At 43.8% G+C, this 21,413-nt stretch overlaps 1 protein-coding gene across 3 annotated transcripts; it reads right to left on the minus strand.

The window, feature by feature from the left end:
• Positions 1-21,401, minus strand: VPS52 (VPS52 subunit of GARP complex). Of its 3 annotated transcripts, none has more exons than XM_068557214.1 (20): positions 21,011-21,401; positions 20,091-20,154; positions 19,881-19,933; positions 19,622-19,697; positions 19,364-19,431; positions 18,895-19,070; positions 18,362-18,512; positions 17,967-18,067; positions 17,723-17,855; positions 17,528-17,585; positions 17,026-17,159; positions 16,425-16,580; positions 15,852-15,970; positions 15,451-15,574; positions 15,070-15,165; positions 14,849-14,956; positions 14,557-14,622; positions 1,265-1,376; positions 929-1,047; positions 1-722 (listed from the first exon to the last, which is right to left on the minus strand). In XM_068557214.1, exons 1-20 carry the CDS (start codon positions 21,098-21,100, stop codon positions 576-578), a joined length of 2,151 nt encoding a protein of 716 aa, XP_068413315.1. In that variant the 5' UTR covers positions 21,101-21,401; the 3' UTR covers positions 1-575. The 3 variants fall into 3 exon arrangements, with proteins under 3 accessions (XP_068413315.1, XP_068413314.1, XP_068413316.1); XM_068557213.1 differs by having other exon boundaries at positions 20,091-20,172; XM_068557215.1 differs by lacking the exons at positions 19,881-19,933; positions 20,091-20,154; positions 21,011-21,401 and having other exon boundaries at positions 19,364-19,435.
• Positions 21,402-21,413: the final 12 nt, after the last annotated feature.

The following is a 21,413-nucleotide window of genomic DNA, read 5'->3' on the forward strand; positions in this document are numbered from 1 at the left end:
TTATGTCATGTTAAATATTTATTGTTTTCTGCAGACTGACCTTGGTGTAACTCTCAAGCCAGGAGGGGACTGGTTAGTGTTCAAGTTGCTGAGATCTTAGGTCAAAAAGCTACAGAAAAGAACTCACTTTGAGGAAAAAAAGAAAAAAAAAACATCAACCATTATGAGGCAGTCTCCCCTTGCCACACCAATTCGAAGAGTCGAGGCTTCACACCTCATAACATGGTGACAAGAGCTGAGTGAACCAGAAGGTTTTACTGGGAGAAGAAAAAAGCCCTGGGGGTGGGGCAGTGGAGGGAAAGAGAGGAATGACAAAACTGGAAAAATAATAAAGGTCAGTTTGGAAGCCCAGGAGGAAGTGGTCCTGGGAAACCTGAAGACATGGGAGATTCTGAAAGCCAAAGGGATTCAGCTTAACCTGATGAGGCAGGGTCCTGGGAATGAAGGGAGGGTGAGGCATGTCAAGGACCTGGGAGGCAAGGGAAGAACTGGAAGGGAGCCCCCAGGTGAAGAAGGGGATGGGATGGGGCACAGAAGTCCATGGAGAGGGCTGGCGGCTCCCAGGGTCTGGCGCATCAGAAGTTGGGCTTGTGCTTCTTGAGCTCCACCATGAGGTGGTGGATGTTGATGAGCTCGGCCCGGGCAGGCAGGGCTCGGAGCTGCGGCTGAGACAGCACCCGGTGGAAGCGATGATAGAGCTGGATCAGCTGGGTCAGCGCTCCCTGCTCAGAGAAAGTCACGGAGGGATGAGAGGTGGGGTGGTGCTAAGGATGATGATTAGGAGTCAGGTTAGGGCTCATCCAGAACTTTGGGCACAGCTGGTAGTTGAAGATCAAGGGTCATTTGTATGATTCTGAGCCCCGAGAAAAGAGGGGGGAAAATCAGTGATGGGGTGGGGTGGGAGTGGGGACTGGGAACTGCAGGTCACCTGGATGATACTGGTTCCATTTTTGAAGTTGGTGAAACTCCGCATTACATCCTGACTCAGAGACTCCACCGATGATTTCCAGGAACTACCAAAGCCACGGATTAGCTGAGTAACCCGGACTGAGAATAGGAGGAAAGAGATCATGGCTAAGTGATATTTGATCCCTCTAAGTCCTCCCCAAGGCATAGCCATCCTCACCATGCAAGCCCTCTTTCTTAGTGTCCTCCCAACCCACTCTTTCCTGCTCGACACCCTCCCCATGTAACCTGCATCCTTGAATTTTTCTTTTCCTTTCACCTTTCCACTGACCCCACCACAACCACCCCATCCTCAGACCTTCTTCCCCTCGAAGTCGCTCAGCTTGTCCACGCTCAATCAAAGCCTCAGCTTCCTTCACAAATGCCACCAGACCCCCAAAGGGGGGAGACAGCAATTCTTCAATGAATTCCTGTAGAAACATACACACATACAGAGTTGAGTTTACTGGTGTCGGCAGATTTTCCCCAATTCTGGCATCATGCCCAACTTGGTCCTTAGAAAACTCCCATAACAGAACAGCTCAACTCTGCAAAGGTCATATACTTTAAGACACTGCCAGTCTCACAAGAAGTAGGGGAAATCTCCAAGGATTACCCTCCTCAAAAAAAAATTTTTTTTTAATTACATTTGAAAAAAATTGAGCTGGGAGCAGAGGGCTGGAACCAGAGAAGTGGACAACTGGGAGAGGCAGGGCTACCAGAAGGCAAGTGGCCATGGCAACTCTGCTATCAGGAAGCTGAGCCTGATGCTAGCCTTGAGTGGGGATGCTGAGCCTGGTCTCTCACAAGAGCCTCAAAGAGGTGCCAATGTAGACCCAGGTGGACGGCATCTTTCAGCTATTGCAAAACGAGAGGCAAATCTTCTCTGAAATCCCCTCGATCCCAATTTAGGCCCCTATGACTGCTTAAGACCAAGAAAAGAACTCAAAGATCACCAGTCACAGAAGAAAGCAAGCTACCACGAGAGTCAGCACAGACAATAAGCAATGGACTTAGACCTCCAAAGACTGCCAATGTTAGAACTGTCAGATACAGAGCAGCTAACATTCTGTAAAAACTGTTCAAAGAAGTTAAAGGTACAGACACAAACATGACCAATTAACAAGATTAGGAATGGAAAGGCTTGAAACAAAATGGAATATTAAAGAAATGATTTAAAAATTTTTTAAAAAGTCAACTGGCTAAATCTCAGATTAGAAATATCTGGAAGCATGATAGAGCAAATTGGAATTTATAATTAAAGAAATGACTCAGAATGCAGCACAGACAGATAAGGAGATGGAAATTTTTGAGACACTGATAAGTACAGAAATCTAATGGTCTACGCAGTGATCATTGATGCTACTGGCAAAAAGAGAGCCAAGAAGACATTATGTGCCCCTGATAGAAGTACACACCACTACCTCTCAAATAGCCTTGTAAAAAAAATCTAATTGGAACCTGATCAAGCCTTTCCATCGAATTACACATTTATGGGAAAAGAGGAACAGTTTAGGCATGCCACGTAATGCAGTCAGCAAAATCCAGACTGTACATCATTCTACATGACAAATGACTCAATTTCTTCCACAAATAAATTGCAGAGCGGGGCAGGGGGGTAAGATGGAAGGGAAATCTATAGATTAAAAAGAGACATGTGAAAAAAAAAAAAAGAGACGTGTATGGATGCATATGGATCCTGACTTGAACCACTGTTTATGAGATAACTGGGGATACCTGAATACTGGCTATTTTGAGAGTGGTTTTTTTCTTTTTTTGGCCGCACCACAAGGCTGATCTCAGTTCCTCGACCAGGGATTGAACCTGGGCCACCATAGTGAAAGCGCCAAATCCTAACCACTAGACCACCAGGGAACTCCCTGAAAGTGATAATTTTTTTTAAGTGTGATAAAGTATTGTGGTTTTTAAAACACATCCTGATACAGATGAAGTGATAGGGATGTATAGAATTTAATTCAGGGACTTCCCTGGTAGTGCAGTGGTTAAGAATCTGCCTGCCAATGCAGGGGACATGGGTTCGATCCCTGGTCTGGGAAGATTCCACATGCCGTGAAGCAACTAAGCCCGTGCGCCACAACTACTGAGCCTGAGCGCCACAACTACTGAAGCCCGTGCGCCTAGAGCCCATGCTCAGCAACAAGAGAAGCCATCACAATGAGAAGCCCACGCACCACAATGAAGAGTAGCCCCCGCTCACCACAATTAGAGAAAGCCCACACACAACAACGAAGACCCAATGCAGACAAAAAAAAAACTTTTTAAATTCAAAATCACTGGGGGTGGGAAGGACGGGTAGGAGGAGGATGAACAGTGAGTGCTGATACAGATGAAACAAAACTGTCTGTGAGTTGTTACTGGTTGAAGATCTGTGATGGCCCCTGGGAGTTCATCATGTTATCCTCTATATAGCATGTACATTTGAAATTTCCCAAAACACAGAGTTAAAATGAAAAAGCAAACAAACAAGTAAAAAACAATGGAAGGGAGGAATTAAAATAGGAAAAGAAAAAAGAAAAAACACAAAAACAAAAAACCCAACCCAAATAGTAAGATCTGGTAAGGTGAAAATGAAACTTTTATTCCATTTAAAAATAAACTACTTCCACTTAAAAATAAAATCTTTTGTGGAATCTAATATGGCACAAATGAACCTGTCTACGAAACAGAAATAGAGCAGAAGCAAGAAGAACTACAATCCTGCAGCAGGTGGAACAAAAACCACATTCACAGAAAGACAGACAAGATGAAAAGGCACAGGGCTATGTACCAGATGAAGGAACAAGATAAAACCCCAGAAAAACAACTAAATAAAGTGGAGATAGGCAACCTTCCAGAACAAGAATTCAGAATAATGATAGTGAAGATGATCCAGGACCTCGGAAAAAGAATGGAGGCAAAGATCGAGAAGATGCAAGATATGTTTAACAAACACCTAGAAGAATTACAGAACAAACAAACAGAGATGAACAATACAATAACTGAAATGAAAAATACACTAGAAGGAATCAATAGCAGAATAACCGAGGCAGAAGAAGGATTAATGACCTGGAAGACAGAATGGTGGAATTCACTGCTGTGGAACAGAATAAAGAAAAAAGAATGAAAAGAAATGAAGACAGCCTAAGAGACCTCTGGGACAACATTAAACGCAACAGCATTCATATTATAGGGTTCCCAGAAGGAGAAGAGAGACAGAAAGGACCAGAGAAAATATTTGAAGAGATTATAGTCGAAAACTTCCTTAACATGGGAAAGGAAATAGACACTCAAGTCCAGGAAGTGCCGAGTCCCGTACAGGATAAACCCAAGGAGAAACACGCCAACACACATAGTAATCAAATTGGCAAAAATTAAAGACAAAGAAAAATTATTGAAAGCAGCAAGGGAAAAACGACAAACAACATATAATGGAACTCCCATAAGGTTAACAGCTGATTTCTCAGCAGAAATTCTACAAGCCAGAAGGAAGTGGCATGACATACTTAAAGTGATGAAAGGGAAGAACCTACAACCAAGATTACTCTACCCAGCAAGGATCTCATTCAGATTCGATGGAGAAATCAAAAGCTTTACAGACAAGCAAAAGCTAAGAGAATTCAGCACCACCAAACCAGCTCTGCAACAAATGCTAAAGGAACTTCTCTAAGTGGGAAACACAAGAAAAGAAAAGGACCTACAAAAACAAACTGAAAACAATTCAGAAAATGGAAATAGGAACATACATATCGATAATTACCTTAAACATGAACGGATTAAATGCTCCAACCAAAAGATACAGGCTCGCTGAATGGATACAAAAACAAGACCCATATATATGCTGTCTACAAGAGACCCACTTCAGACCTAGGGACACATACAGACTAAAAGTGAGGAGATGGAAAAAGATATTCCATGCAAATGGAAATCAAAAGAAAGCTGGAGTAGCAATACTCATATCAGACAAAATAGACTTTAAATTAAAGATTGTTACAAGAGACAAGGAAGGACACTACATAATGATCAAGGGATCAATCCAAGAAGAAGGTATAACAATTATAAATATATATGCACCCAACATAGGAGCACCTCAATACATAAGGCAACTGCTAACAGCTATAAAAAAGGAAATCGACAGTAACACAATAATAGTGGGGGACTTTAACACCTCACTTACACCAATGGACAGATCATCCAAACAGAAAATTAATAAGGAAACACAAGCTTTAAATGACACAACAGACCAGATAGATTTAATTGATATTTATAGGACATTCCATCCAAAAACAGCAGATTACACTTTCTTTTCAAGTGTGCACGGAACATTCTCCAGGATAGATCACATCTGGGGTCACAAATCAAGCCTCAGTAAGTTTAAGAAAATTGAAATCATATCAAGCATCTTTTCTGACCACAATGCTATGAGATTAGAAATCAATTACAGGGAAAAAAACGTAAAAAACAAAAACACATGGAGGCTAAACAATACGTTAGTAAATAACCAAGAGATCACTGAAGAAATCAAAGAAGAAATCAAAAAATACCTAGAGACAAATGACAATGAAAACACGACGATCCAAAACCTATGGGATGCAGCAAAAGCAGTTCTAAGAGGGAAGTTTATAGCAATACAATCCTACCTCAAGAAACAACAAACATCTCAAATAAACAATCTAACCTTACACCTAAAGGAACTAGAGAAAGAAGAACAAACAAAACCCAAAGTTAGTAGAAGGAAAGAAATCATAAAGATCAGAGCAGAAATAAATGAAATAGAAACAAAGAAAATAATAGCAAAGATCAATAAAACTAAAAGCTGGTTCTTTGAGAAGATAAACAAAATTGATAAACCATTAGCCAGACTCATCAAGAAAATAAGGGAGAGGACTCAAATCAATAAAATTAGAAATGAAAAAGGAGAAGTTAAAACAGACACCACAGAAATACAGAGCATCCTAAGAGACTACTACAAGCAACTCTATGCCAGTAATATGGACAACCTGGAAGAAATGGACAAATCCTTAGAAAGGTATAACCTTCCACAACTGAACCAGGAAGAAATAGAAAATATGAACAGACCAATCACAAGTAATGAGATTGAAACTGTGATTAAAAATCTTCCAACAAAGAAAAGTCCAGGACCAGATGGCTTCACAGGTGAATTCTATCAAACATTTAGAGAAGAGCTAACACCCATCCTTCTCAAAGTCTTCCAAAAAATTGCAGAGGAAGGAAAACTCCCAAACTCATTCTATGAGGCCACCATCACCCTGATAACAAAACCAGAAAAAGATACTACAAAAAAAGAAAATTACAGACCAATATCACTGATGAATATAGATGCAAAAACCCTCAACAAAATACTAGCAAACAGAATCCAACAACACATTAAAAGGATCATACACCATGATCAAGTGGGATTTATCCCAGGGATGCAAGGATTCTTCAATATATACAAATCAATCAATGTGATACAACATATTAACAAATTGAAGAAGAAAAACCATATGATCATCTCAATAGATGCAGAAAAAGCTTTTGACAAAATTCAACCCCCATTTATGATAAAAACTCTCCAGAAAGTGGGCATAGAGGGAACCTACCTCAACATAATAAAGGCCATATACGACAAACCCACAGCAAACATCATTCTCAATGGTGAAAAACTGAAAGCATTTCCTCTAAGATCAGGAACGAGACAAGGATGTCCACTCTCACCACTATTATTCAACACAGTTTTGGAAGTCCTAGCCACGGTAATCAAAAAAGAAAAAGAAATAAAAGGAATACAAATTGGAAAAGAAGAAGTAAAACTGTCACTGTTTGCAGATGACATGATACTATACATTGAGAATCCTAAAGATGCCACCAGAAAACTACTAGAGCTAATCAATGAATTGGGTAAAGTTGCAGGATACAAAATTAATGCACAGAAATTTCTTGCATTCCTATACACTAATGATGAAAAGTATGAAAGAGAAATGAAGGAAACACTCCCATTTACTGTTGTAACAAAAAGAATAAAATACCTAGGAATAAACCTACCTAGGGAGACAAAAGACCTGTATGCAGAAAACTATAAAACACTGATGAAAGAAATTAAAGACGATACAAACAGATGGAGAGATATACCATGTTCTTGGATTGGAATAATCAATATTATGAAAATGTCTAAACTACCCAAAGTAATCTACAGATTCAATGCAATCCCTATCAAATTACCAATGGCATTTTTTACAGAACTAGAACAGAAAATCTTAAAATTTGTTTGGAGACACAAAAGACCCCGAATAGCCAAAGCAGTCTTGAAGGAAAAAAACAGAGCTGGAGGAATCAGACTCCTGACTTCAGACTATACTACAAAGCTACAGTAATCAAGACAATATGGTACTGGCACAAAAACAGAAATATAGATCAATGGAACAGGATAGAAAGCCCAGAGATAAACCCATGCACCTATGGTCAACTAATCTATGACAAAGGAGGCAAGGATATACAATGGAGAAAAGACAGCCTCTTCAATAAGTGTTGCTGGGAAAACTGGACAGCTACATGTAAAAGAATGAAATTAGAACACTCCCTAACACCATACACAAAAATAAACTCAAAATGGATTAAAGACCTAAATGTAAGGCCAGACACCAAAAAACTCTTAGAGGAAAACATAGGCATAACACTCTAGGACATAAATCACAGCAAGATCCTTTTTGACCCACCTCCTAGAGAAATGGAAATAATAACAAAAATAAACAAATGGGACCTAATGAAACTTAAAAGCTTTTGCACAGCAAAGGAAACCATAAACAAGACAAAAAGACAACCCTCAGAATGGGAGAAAATATTTGCAAATGAAGCAACTGACAAAGGATTAATCTCCAAAATTTACAAGCAGCTCATGCAGCTCAATATCAAAAAAACAAACAACTCAATCCAAAAATGGGCAGAAGACCTAAACAGACATTTCTCCAAAGAAGACATACAGATTGCCAACAAACATATGAAAGAATGCTCAACATCATTAATCATTAGAGAAATGAAAATCAAAACTACAATGAGATATCATCTCACACCAGTAAGAATGGCCACCATCAAAAAATCTACAAACAATAAATGCTGGAGAGGGTGTGGAGAAAAGGGAACCCTCTTGCACTGTTGGTGGGAATGTAAATTGATACAGCCACTATGGAGAACAGTATGGAGGTTCCTTAAAAAACTACAAATAGAACTACCATACGACCCAGCAATCCCACTACTGGGCATATACCCTGAGAAAACCATAATTCAAAAAGAATCGTACCACAATGTTCACTGCAGCTCTATTTACAATAGCCAGGACATGGAAGCAACCTAAGTGTCCATCGACAGATGGATGGATAAAGAAGCTGTGGCACATATATACAATGGGATATTACTCAGCCATAAAAAGAAACGAAATTGAGTTATTTGTAGTGAGGTGGATGGACCTAGAGTCTGTCATACAGACTGAAGTAAGTCAGAAAGAGAAAAACAAATACCATATGCTAACACATATATATGGAATCTAAAAAAAAAAAAATGGTCACGAAGAACCTAGGGGCAGGACAGGAATAAAGACACAGACCTACTAAAGAATGGACTTGAGGACACAGGGAGGGGGAAGGGTAAGCTGGGACAAAGTGAGACAGTGGCATGGACATATATACACTACCAAATGTAAAGCCGATAGCTAGTGGGAAGCAGCCGCATAGCACAGGGAGATCAGCTCGGTGCTTTGTGACCACCTAGAGTGGTGGGTTAGGGAGGATGGGAAGGAGGGAGATGCAAGAGGGAAGAGATATGGGGATATATGTATATGTATAGCTGATTCACTTTGTTATAAAGCAGAAACTAACACACCATTGTAAAGCAATTATACTCCAATAAAGATGTTAAAAAAAAAAAAACTGCAGTGAAAAACTGATAAACTTATGAATTTCAAAACATCTGTCTCAACTACCGATAAGTAGACAAAAAAAAAATGAGTAAAGATATAGGTGATGTGAACAGCAGAATTAAAGAGCTTAATTTCCACACCTGACAATCAAAGAATACACAATCTTCTCAAACATACATGGCGGACTTCCCTGGTGGTCCAGTGGCTAAGACTCTGCACTCCCAATGCACGGGGCCCAGGTTCGATCCCTGGTCAGGGAACTAGATCCCACATGCCGCAACTAAGAACCGCTGCAGCCAAATAAATAAATTTTAAAAAATTTTTAAATTTTAAAATTAAAAAATACCATGGAACATTTACAAAAGTTGATCGTGTCCTAGGCCAAAGCAAATATAAACAAATTTCAAAAAATTTTCAAATTTCAAATTTTCAGTACCAAAAGGCCACATTCTCCATCCACAATGCAATTTAGGCATTAATAACAAAAAGATAAATTAAAAAACTACTTTTGGAAATTTTAAAACACTCCTCTAAAAAATCTCACGGATTGAAAAAGAAATGATTGAAATATAAAAATTCTTAGAACTGAATAATAAAAATGCTACATATTCAAACCTACAGAACTCAATAAAAGCAGTACTTAGAGGGAATTTCATATTTTTTTTTTCAATGGCAGTGCCACACTTTTTCAAACAAATTTATTTATTTATTTATTTATTTATGGCCGCGTTGGGTCTTCATTGCTGCGCGCAGGCTTTCTCTAGCTGCAGCGAGCAGGGGCTGCTCTTCGTTGTGGTGCGCGGGCTTCTGATTGCAGTGGCTTCTCTTGCTGCGGGGCACAGGCTCTAGGGCACACGCGGGCTTCAGGAGTTGTGGCGCGGGGGCTTAGTTGCTCCACGGCATGTGGGATCTTCCCGGACCAGGGCTCGAACCCACGTCCCCTGCGTTGGCAGGCCGACTCTTACCCACTGCACCACCAGGGAAGCCCAGGAATTTCATAGTTTTAAATCTTCCTGGATGTTTGTGCTGGCAATTTCTAAGATACTTACAAGGAAGTGATCATTTCAATCTCAAACTCTTTCAGAATAAAAAGAATGAAGAAATACTTCCTTCCCACCTTCTTCTACAAATCCAGTATGACTTTGGTACCAAAACCACACAAGTGCAGTACAAGAAAAGAACATCACAGGCCAATCTCGCTTCTGCACAGAGAAGCAAAAATTCCAAATGAATTAGACCAAATCCAGAATGGTTTAACATTCTAAAATCTACAAATGTAATATACCACACAGTAGTTTTTTTTTTTTAATTGAAGTATAGTTGATTTACAACATTGTGATACTTTCAGGTGTATAGCAAAGTGATTCAGATATAGATATATATACATATAGTTATATACATTCTTTTTCAGATTCTTGTCCATTATAGGTTATTACAAGATATTGAATATAGTTCTCTGTGCTATACAGTAGGTCCTTGTTGTTTATTTTATATATAGTTGTGTGTATCTGTTAATCCCAAAGTCCTAATTTATCCCACCCATGACATAATAGATTTTTTAAAAATTAAATATATGACTACTTCAATGTATGCAGAAAAAGCACACATTCTTGATTAAAAATAATACCTATTCATGATTTTTTAAAAATTAATAACTCTTGGCATACTAGGGATCGAAAGGAATTTTCTTCACCTGATAAAGGATATCTATAAAAAACCTACAACAGTACTCTTAATGCGGAAATGATGAAAGCACTCCTTTTAAAATTAGGAAGAGATAAGCATTCTCACTATCACCACTTCTATTCAACCATTCAGCTTTGTACTGGAGGTACTAGCCAATGCAGTAAGAGAACAAAGACAGAGAGAAATTAAATACATAGGGGTCAGAAAAGAAGAAATAAAACTGTCACAATTCAGAGATGATGAACGCCTACAAAGAAACACACACACACCTCCAAAAATATTATTAGAAATAATTTAGGGGACTTCCCTGCTGGCGAAGTGGTTAAGAATCCGCCTGCCAATGTAGGGGATACGGGTTCGATCCCTCGTCCAGTAAGATCCCACATGCCGCGGAGCAACTAAGCTCATGAGCCACAACTATTGAGCCCGAGTGCCACAACTACTGAAGCCCACGCGACTAGAGCCCGTGCTCCACAACAAGAGAAGCCACCGCAGTGAGAAGCCCGCACACCACAACGAAGAGTAGCCCCTGCTCGCCGCAACCAGAGAAAGCCTGCGGAAGCCTCCACGCGGCGATGAAGACCCAGCACAGCCAAATATAAATAAATAAATTTTAAAAAATAAAAATAAAGTTAAAATGATACTTTTAAAAAAAAGAAAGAATTTAGGAAGGTAGCTGGCTATATAATCCATGTACAAAAATCAACAGCATTTCTATACACCACTTCAAACAAGTAAATTTCTTTTTTAAAAGACAATATTTAAGGAGCAACAGTTTATTTAAAGGACAAATCCTAAAAGAATAAAGTCCAAACAATTAGAGAGAAAAAAAAATGTAGTTATTATTTCTAGTAATTCCTAGTATTATTCTTAGTAATTATCCCTAAATAAATGTAGATTTATTTCTAGTAGGAAAAACTACAATAAAAACTCCTAGCACACAAGTGATTAAAAGGAATTTTCTTAACCTGATAAAGGGCTTCTACAAAAAAACCTACATCTACATTACTCTTAATGAGAAAATGATAAAAGCATTTCTTTTAAACTCAGGAACAGGATATTATTCAACTATTACACTCTGTCATAGAGGTCCTGGCCAGAAGAGTAAAAGATCAAAGACATAAGAAATAAAAGGTAAAGAATTAGGAAGGATTTATGTATTCCTAGTAGGACTAAAGCTACATATTACACCTACCTAGGAACAACTCTAACAAAAGATTTGCAATATCTTTGTGCTGAATATTATAAAAGTTTATCAAAAGACATTAAAGAACATATTTAAAAATGTAGAGAGGGGCCATGTTGATGGGAAGTTTCAATATCAAAAAGTATCAATTCTTCTAAACTGATCAATGCAACTACATTCAAAATCATTAATGAGCTTTTTTTATGTGAAAACTTATAAGCCGATCATAAAATTTACATGAAAAATCAAAAGGCCAATAATACTCAAGATAATGATGAAAAAGAAGGTAGGAGAGGGAATTCCCTGGCAGTCCAGTGGTTAGGACTCCGCACTTCCATTGCAGGTGGCATGGGTTCGATCCCTGGTTGCGGAACTAAGATCCCACAAGCTGCATGGTGCGGCCAAAAACAAAACAAAACAAAAAAAAGAAGGTAGGAGAATTTGTCCTAAAAGCATAATAATTAAAACTGTTTTGCAGGGTAGACAAATTGATCAATGGAATAGACTAGAGGCAAGAGGCACATGTTTGTGGAGTTTTGCTGTGTGACAGAGACGGGACTACAGATCAGATGGGGAAAGAAAGGGACTTCCTATAAATGGTTCTAGGCCAATCATTTTTCCAAATAGAAAATAATTAGTTTCCTACCTCACATCATACACAAAAATCAATTGTAGGTAAATTTAGGGCTTAAAAGTAAAAAGCAAAATTCTACAATATTAAGAAGAAAATACAGTATAATATTTTTATGACTTTGGGATAATTAGGGATTTCTTAAACAAAACACAAAAATAAAGATTATTAAATTCATCAAGTTACGATTAGAAATTTCTGTTCATCATAAGACAACATAAAAAAAAGTAAAAAGGGGGGACTTCCCTGGTGGTCCAGTGGTTAAGAATCCACCTTCCAATGCAGGGGATGGGGGTTCGATCCCTGGTCGGGGAATTAAGATCCCACATGCGGTGGGGCAACTAAGCCCGCGTGCGCCGGAACTAAGACCCAATGCAGCCAAATAAATAAATAAATGAATATTAAAAAAAATAAGAAGCAGAAAAAAAAGTAAAAAGGGGAATTCCCTGGCAGTCCAGAGGTTAGGACTCCGCACTTTCACTGCCGAGGGCCTGGGTTTGATCCCTGGTCAGGGAACTAAGATCCCACAAGCCTCACAGAGAGGGCAAAAAAATTTCTTTAAATAAAATTAAATTAAAAAAAAAAGTTAAAAGATAAAACACCTCCTGAAAGGTATCTGCAACCTATACAATCAACAAAAGATTAGTAGAACTTTTGTATTAAGTATTTTTGTATTAAGAACTCTTGTGGGCTTCCCTGGTGGCGCAGTGGTTGGGAATCTGCCTGCCAATGCAGGGGACACGGGTTCGAGCCCTGGTCTGGGAGGATCCCACATGCCGCGGAGCAACTAGGCCCATGAGCCACAACTACTGAGCCTGCGCGTCTGGAGCCTGTGCTCCGCAACAGGAGAGGCCGCGACAGTGAGAGGCCCGCGCACTGCGATGAGGAGTGGCCCCCGCTTGCCACAACTAGAGAAAGCCCTCGCACAGAAACGAAGACCCAACACAGCCATAAATAAATAAATAAATAAACAAATAAATAAAAATAAATGCTACCTATGCAATGCCTAAAAACTTAAAAAAAAAAAAAGAACTCTTGTATTATTATATTGTATTATTTTTTGTATTAAGAACTTTTGTATTAAGTCTTTTGTATTAAGAACTCTTATAAATCAATAAGAAAAACACAAACAGCCCAAGTTTTAAAAGGTCAAATGCTATGACAGACATTTTACAGAAAAGAAAAATTTGTATGGTTACTTAACATTTGAAATGATGCTCAATCTCATTAGTAACCAGGAAAATGCAAATCAAGATCCCAGTGAGACACCCACCAGAAAGGCAAAGATAGTATGATCTATCATATGTTGGAGAAAATATTACTCAATGAAAATTCTTATACATTTCAGGTAAGGAATAAACTGGTCCCATCACTTAGGAAAACAATTTGGCATTGTCTCATAAAGTTGAATACTAGCATTCTCTAGATGCAGCAAGCCTACTCCTACTTCCAAGAGAGATTTTTGATAAAACTTTTGATATATCTATGTGTGCTAAAAGACATAATTGTTCATAAAACAATGCTCACAGGAGCAAGAAACTGGAAATAATCCAAATGTCCTCTGTTACATTCACACAATGTAACATTATATTGCAGTGAAAAAGAATGAGCTACAGCCGTATGTCATAACAGGACAATACTAGAAATATTATGCATGAAATAATCCTGTGACTCTTGCTTTTATGGCACTCAAACCCAAAACCAAATAGTTACTGTTTTGGCATACCTATAGCTCTATTTTTTTTTTACTTTTTTTTTTGGCCACACCATGCGGTATGTGGAATCTTAGTTCCCCAACCAGGGATCAAACCCATGCCCCCTGCAGTGGAAGCGCAGAGTCCTAACCACTGGACCACCAGGGAAGTCCCTATAGCTGTATTTTTAAAAGCCAGGGCGTGATAAAGACAACATTTAGGTCAAGAGGTGCCTCTATGTGAGATGCAGGGTGATGGGGTGGGGTTTATTGCCAAGGTGTGTGGTAGGTTCATGGATGTCTATATCATTAAAAAAATACAAAAGAAAATAAAATAGACCAATAATGACAGCATGTTGTGAACCAAGAGTTATAACAATTCCAATTCTGTGTATCTGGAGTCTGCTAACGGCCCCTACACACACACACACACACACACACACACACACACAATCTGAACTAAACAGCACATGGGACTATCCCTTTCCTCTTCCCCACACCCCTACCTGTGTACGAGCATTGAGCAGCTGTTGGAAACTTTCAACCTCTTTGCTGTCATCCGCAGCCCGCTCCTAAGGGAAGACAGAGGGAAATCTCAAGTTTGGGGAGAAGCTGCCCTTCACGTCAGAATATCCCCTTCTCCCCACATTTACTGTACGTAGCCAGATGCTGTGCCAGTCTGCAAGAATAAAACACCAAACAAAGCCAGCATAATCTTTGCCCTCGTGGAGGTAACGGAGCAGTGGGGGGAACCCGAATTCTCCGGGGAGGGAGACAAGGAGAAAGGGCTTCAGGTACCATCAGCACCCCCAGCATCATGTCGTAGTTGTTGATCAGAAACACAAGCTGCTCCTTCCTTGAGGAGAACTCGGCTGCCACTCGGAGGACAAAATTCTCCACCTCCACCTGAAAAAAAAATGAGAGGAGGACGTGACAGGAGCAGGCAAGGGCCCCCACCTCACACTCCAGCCCCCTGCAGCAGCCCTGTGGCTCGGAAACCTCTCCCAGCCGCCCCTCACCTGTAGCTGGCCCAGCAGCTGCATCGTCCGTTCATTGGGAATCGTCTGATTGATGCTGACAAGAGCAGAGGAGAACTCTGCATAGCGGCGTGTGATCTGGGAGAAAGAAGGTGGGAAGAAAAATCACGCCAACCCCCTGGCCCATGAAACCCCCAACTCCCTTGAAGCTGGCCAACCGGTCCCTGGGTGACTCCCACCTCCAATCCCTCCCACCACAGTGCCCAGCCCACCCTGAGTCTGACCACACTCCCAGACTGCCCCTCACACAGCGTGGCTAGCTGTCCAACCAGGCTCATGGACACAACCGTGAACCTGGGTGACCCCTGCAGCGAGGCTTCAAGCCCTGCCTTTCAACAGCCCGTTACCCCTGCCCGCCCTCACGTAGTGAGGCCGAGTGTCCAGCCCCCCGAGGCGCTGAGGGTCAGTGCTGCGGACACTCTGGACGTTCATCTCCAGGATCAGTTCAAACCGTGGCCACAGCAAGGCAAGCACTTGTTCCCAGTACCTGTGGGCTTGATCAGAATGAGAGATCTGGCAAGGAACGTCAGGGGTGGGGGCCAGGGGGAGGGTGTGTGTGCGGAAACCCTGATCGATGAGTGATGGTTGGTGGAGGCTGGAGTGGGTGTGAAAAGTGAGTCTGGAAGCAGCAATACTGCCTCTAGACAGACAAATGGGAACAGGGTCAATGGTTCAGGTCAGGAGGAGCCCACGGGTCAGGGCAGGCTGGTGCAAGACTAAAGATTTCAAGGCCAGTGGGACATCAAGGACCAGAACTCAGCGACCTGTCCAGGGCAGGAACATCCCTCTTGGCTGCAATGTTGCGGAATCGGAGGACAATATGGATACAGAGAAAAACAGCAATGGCATCGTAGCAGTCAGTGAGGTAAGACTCCAGGTGTTTCTATGATTTAGGAACAGGCAGGGGATTGGAAGAGAGTATCTGTTACTTTGCTTTTCCCAGTGGCCATGGACAGATGCTTGTGCTCCCCTGGGGACCTGGCACTGGGGAGGGGATCTAAGTGGGAAATGCTCCTTCCCTGCCCACTGGCCACTCGGGTGGTCCTGCTGCCTTGCTCCCCAGATCTAAAATCACAAGCCCATCATAGCAGAATTCAGGGCTGAACACCAAGGTTTAGGGGCCCTTGAGTTTTCAGGTGCTGTCACCTGTGTGTCCCCAAGAGCCTCCGGGACCCCAAGCTTTGATGGTTTCATGGGGAGTCACACAGCGAGGACGTGGCTCATGCATTTTAGAACGAGGGGATCCTGGTTTCAGTAACCCCAGGGCTGTGACCTCACTGTGGTGCTGACGAAAACTGGGGACAGAGTTCTAAGAGCCCGGGAGCGAGGGAGCCTACCAGGGTCATGCTGAGCGTGCGGCCCATGACGGCGTGGAAGAGGTCCTGTGCAGCCGAGCCAGACACCACAAAGAATTCACAGATGAAAAGGTATTCACGGCAGGAGTTGTCAAGGAGGGCGTAGTGCTGGCTGCGGAAGAGGGCCTCAAAAGGATACTAGGATGGAAGGGGTAAGAAGAGAGACAGACGGGATGGACCCCAGTACCAGCAGTCCGTGGACACAGTTGGGAAATCAGCAAACCTGGGTAATGGGAGCTCAGGAGACCCTCCCCATCTACCCCTAGTCCAGGCTGCGAAAGAGCATCCTGAACGGGTACTGAAGAGGTAGGGGGAGGGGGGGCACGAGAAGAGGCCGCCCCCACCTGCTGTTGCTGCTCCCATATCCTCCTCCACACCTGCCTTGTGACATACCACCCACCTCTTCCCTCTGTACACCCTAAGTCAATGGTCCCAACCCTCTTATCACAGAACACTGGGGTGACTGGAGAAGGGGACTCCCACGGGGGCCTGCAGTAGGGGAAGCTTTGCCCTGAGGTCTGTACTCGGAGTTCTCCCGCCCCCACCCCCCACCCCGTCGGCTAAGGCTTGCTCCTCCTCCTACCCTCTGTTCTCCCCGCTGGGCCGTGTGGGGCACAAGGATGGGGGCTTCCAGTTCAGTGGGGGAGATGACAGAGCCCCGGGTCCCCAGGGTGAAGATGGTGTTCCTGCTGCGGAGGGATGGCTTTGAGAAGAATCGTGGAGAGTCAGAGTCAAGGAAAACAGTCAGATCACAACTGTGATGGAAGGTCAAAGACTCAGGACCTCCAGGGGCACCCAGCAGCCAGACACAGCCCCAGGGTCCCTCTTTCCCAGTTCTGGGGCCCCACTTCACCTCACATCGGTGAATGGACTCTAAGGAGCCTCTACACCCCCTGACATCATATGCAAAACTCTCGTGTCAAGATGATTTGTGCATTTTTCTGGGGAGGGAGGCCACAGCCTTGATCACATTCTCAAAGGTTTTGGTCCCACAGAAAAAGGTAAGCAGCAGTGCCTTGGAGGCTGGAGCCAGAAGCCCCCTCACTCTCCAGACCCAGCATGAGGGCCCCTCAGCTCCAGGATATCTTTCTTGGCTGTATCTTCCACGCCCATTAGATCATCCTTCTCAGCGACTTCCTCATACTAGAGAAAACAGCAGAGAGAACTGTGAACCACTGCTTCCCCAAAAAAATGTCTTTTTATACTGTCCCCCATTGCCCCGTAGCTGCCCCTCCCCACAGCCAAGGGGCCCAGGACTGCCTCTCCCTCCGTGGCCTCACCTGCACCTTCATGAGCCGCCCCAGGTAAGAGCGGTAGTAGGACAGGTAGATCTTGCTCAGCGTCTCCACGTACTCGTCCCTGATCTCCTTTGCGGTGGCCCGTTCGTTGCCCAGCAGGAACTGATAGAAAAACCTGGAGGAGCCAGGGACCAGTCAGTCTCCCTGACGGCCCAAGATGCCCAGCATCATGCTGGGCTGCTCAAGAGCTCCGAGGCCACCCCCAGCCCTTCCTCTGGGCGACAACCTGTACTTCAGCAGGGCCGTCTGGGGGATCTGATAGTTGGTCATTGGTTTTCTGAAGGAATAGATCTTCTGAAGGATGAATTCTCGGATCTTCGTCACTGCCTAGACATGGGGAACCAAACACAGGGCATGAAGCTGCAACCTTCTCACTGTTTGGGAATTACTGAGGGAAGGAACAAATGTTGGATATGGGAGGAGGAAGAGTAGAGAATACCTCTTTTGATATTTCTTAAGACTTTCAGGGGAACCCAGAGATGTGAGAATGAGCTCTGCCAGGTAAAGGCAAGGTGAAGTTCTTGGGCACAGGCTACAATGAGCTTTGCCAGGGCAATTCAGGGTGGACTTCTCAGGGAGGCTGGTTTGAGTAGTCTCTAGGGTATCCACCCCCCTCCCCACCTTGATCCGGAGCCGGTCGAGCACGCCTCGGACGTCTGCGCAGGCCGCTGTGCCCCTAGCTTCCTGCTCTCGGACTGCAGCTGCCTTGGCATCCAGCTCCTGCAGCTGCTCCAGGAACCGGGGCTCTGTGACTGGTGCCTCCAGAATTGCCCTGGGGAGCAAGGAGGGGTGGGATGGGTGCAGAGGGAGACCCAGACACCCCTAGACTCTAAACCATACCCCTGGCATCCAGCCTCTGTCTCCTCTCCCTTCTTACACTGCATCATAGAGTCAGGACACACGTACAAAGTTTTCTGTTCCTAGACACACACACCTCCACCACCCACGTAAGCCTTGGACCCCTTCTCTACGCCCGACCCTGGATGATTCCTAATCTTTGATGCCTAAAGCCTGCATCAAGGTTAGGAAGAGCTGTCAACCCACTCATCAGTTTCTGGAAGTGACGTGATGGAGACCCATGTGGTAAGTAGAGTAGGTCGCTCCAGCCCATCTACTTGGTATAAACATTATGCCCCTTCAAACTGGTGACTCACGTGACCAGAGCAGAGGGCACCACCAGACCATCGACAAGCTCCCCGAGTTTCCCCCGGACAGCCTGGCGGTTTCGAAGCCGAATGTTCATGGCTCCTGACTGCTCCTGCAGTGTCCGGATCTCAGAGCTGATGGAGCTGAGATCACTCTGAAAAGCTCCCAACATCTGCTCCATGCGCTGGGGGAAGGTGGAAGTGTTACTGAATGGCCATAGGGTTGGTAAGGGACGAGTGGGCCACCCAAGTTTCTTGGTAAAATCTCCAGTATCTATCAGTCCATGAGGGTAGTGGGTGATAAGGGAAGAGGTACCTGAAAGGTCACTGGCAAATAACATTAGTCATAGGAGCAACAACAAAAAAGGCTGCTGAGGTCATCCTGAAAGTGATTCTAATTGTCCCCGCCTGAGGCTGATGACGTAAAGAAAGGTCCCAGAGACCATGATCTGGGCTCAGGATTATGAGGGTTACTAACCTCAAGGACAGCATCACAGGCTGTGATCTGGTTGTGCAGAGATGCTATGTTCTCACTCTCTTGGATATCTGACTCACAAAAAGTCAAGGGGCCTCACTGTGGAGATGGAGATCCTCAGACCCGCAGGACCCCTCCAATTTCTCCCTGAGGTGACATAAACCTCAGAGAGAAGATGGCAGCCCCAGCTGGGCTGTCAGCACCATGCCCCCCAAAATGCCCATTTTAATAACACCACCCTTTTTCTCTGCTGGAGGATACAATCCCGAATGGACTTCTGCTCAATCTGCTGTAGCTCCAGCTCAACCTGCTTTGAATAGTGACGGAGATCCACACCCTGGGAGGACAGAAACGTGACAGGTCAGGAGGGAATCAGTGAAGGGATGGTGGAACAGAGTCAATGAAGGACTAGAGAGTAAGACACCAAGGTGATATTAGAAGAGCAAGAGATTGTTTTCTTCTTCTTTTCTTTGAGGGGAGGGTAAGTGGAGGGACAGATTAGTATAGTGGAAAACCTCACCGTTTTAAGAGCTTCCTTTACTAACTCATCCTCCAGATTCGCCTGAATGTGAACTGCAAATAGAAGTTCATCGTAAGTGTCCATCCAGCTCCTCCACAGCTCCATCCCCACATTGAACATCTGCACACTAACCCCTGCCTTAGTACTTCCAGCCCCCATGCCTCTCAGGTTATAGGAAATGCATCCCCCCGCCCCCGTGCCATCACTTACCATCCACTTCATCCAGGATGAATTCATCAGAGGTGATGTCCAACTCTCCAAGCTGCAATGGCTCCTGAAGACCCGGACCACCCTCGTGGAGAGGGACAGGTTAATGGGAAAGCAAGGGGGAGAACAAGATATAATGGGATAATCACCAACCCTTCAAGTGGGGGAGAAGGACTTTCACTGGGGAGCCATAGGTAAATACTGAGTCCAAAAATTCCAGAAGTCTCATATTGTCTCAGTCTTACTGATTGGGGCTGATGGGTAGGGAATATGACCAGGAGACAGGCAACCCAGAAAGGGCGGAGGTGACCAAATGAGGAAAATTAGGAGATGCAGAGGACAGAGCAGAACCTGCAGTTGAATTTAGGATCTCTACACTCCTGCTGTCTTAGGTGTTCTATCACCATCCCTCTGGGGAGCCCCAGCCTTTCTAGAAATGTCAGCTAACCTATAGTGTTTACCTACATGCCAGGTGCCATCTTATTTGTATTCATTTGCCTAATCCTAACCGACAACCTATACAGTAGGTCTTATTTTCTTCATCATAGGTGTGGAAAGTGATGGCACAGAGGGACTAGTTAACTTGCCCAAAGACACACAGAGTGTAAGTGGCAGAGATGGAATTAGAACCCAAGCAATCTAACTCCAGAGGCCATGTTCCTAGCTGTTACTCTACACTGCTTCTCTATTCTGCCCAAACATCTGGAGATTAACTGAAATTGTGGCCCCAGAACCTGAGTCTCGGCCATTCTGGTCCCCGCTCAGGTTCAGGTCCGATTCCAGGAAGGTGTATGGAGAGCCAAACCGGGTAGCATCACCGGTAGCAGCCGAGCTCCCAACCTTGTGCCTACACCCAGCCCAGGCCTTTCTGACGTGAGGAGATGGGACGAGACTCTGGAGGAGAAACAGCCCTGCGTTCTCACCAGCGGGCCCTCCTCCTCCTCCATATCTGAGGCTCCGGCCCGCAACACCAGCTCCCGGGCGGCTGCAGCCATGGTCGCAGCGGCGGCCATTCCGCGCAGCCTCACTTCCGGCAGCTGTCAGGCGAGTCCGTTCCCCGGAGTGGAACTACAAGTCCTGGAGTGTCTTGCACGGCGCGAAATCGCTCTCAGATATTTGAGTTAAATTGTTTGCCTCCAGCCTTTCCCTTTCAGCTCTAACCGCTTCACCCAAGTGCAAATGGGAATTGGAAGTCTTAAGCACGATCTCAATCCGGAACGTTCGTTGCTCTCACACCCAAGAACTTTACGAACACGTAAAGAAAAACCGCACCGGAACTCTTGACGCCCAACTCAGACTCTCGCACAGTTTCCGGAAGCTCCTCAT

This window comes from Eschrichtius robustus, chromosome 12 (genome assembly GCF_028021215.1).
Source record: "Eschrichtius robustus isolate mEscRob2 chromosome 12, mEscRob2.pri, whole genome shotgun sequence".
Classification (NCBI taxonomy): domain Eukaryota; kingdom Metazoa; phylum Chordata; class Mammalia; order Artiodactyla; family Eschrichtiidae; genus Eschrichtius; species Eschrichtius robustus.

Bases quoted from the DNA above. Each gene is read 5' to 3' on its own strand.
- VPS52 (XM_068557213.1), bottom strand. From the start codon at position 21,100: ATGGCCGCCGCTGCGACCATGGCTGCAGCCGCCCGGGAGCTGGTGTTG. The intron at 16,581-17,025 runs GTAGGAGGAGGA...CTTCCATCCTAG, and splicing joins CCCAGCGGGGAGAACAGAGG to TATCCTTTTGAGGCCCTCTT. The intron at 15,971-16,424 runs GTAGGCTCCCTC...CCTAAATCATAG, and splicing joins GCACGCTCAGCATGACCCTG to AAACACCTGGAGTCTTACCT.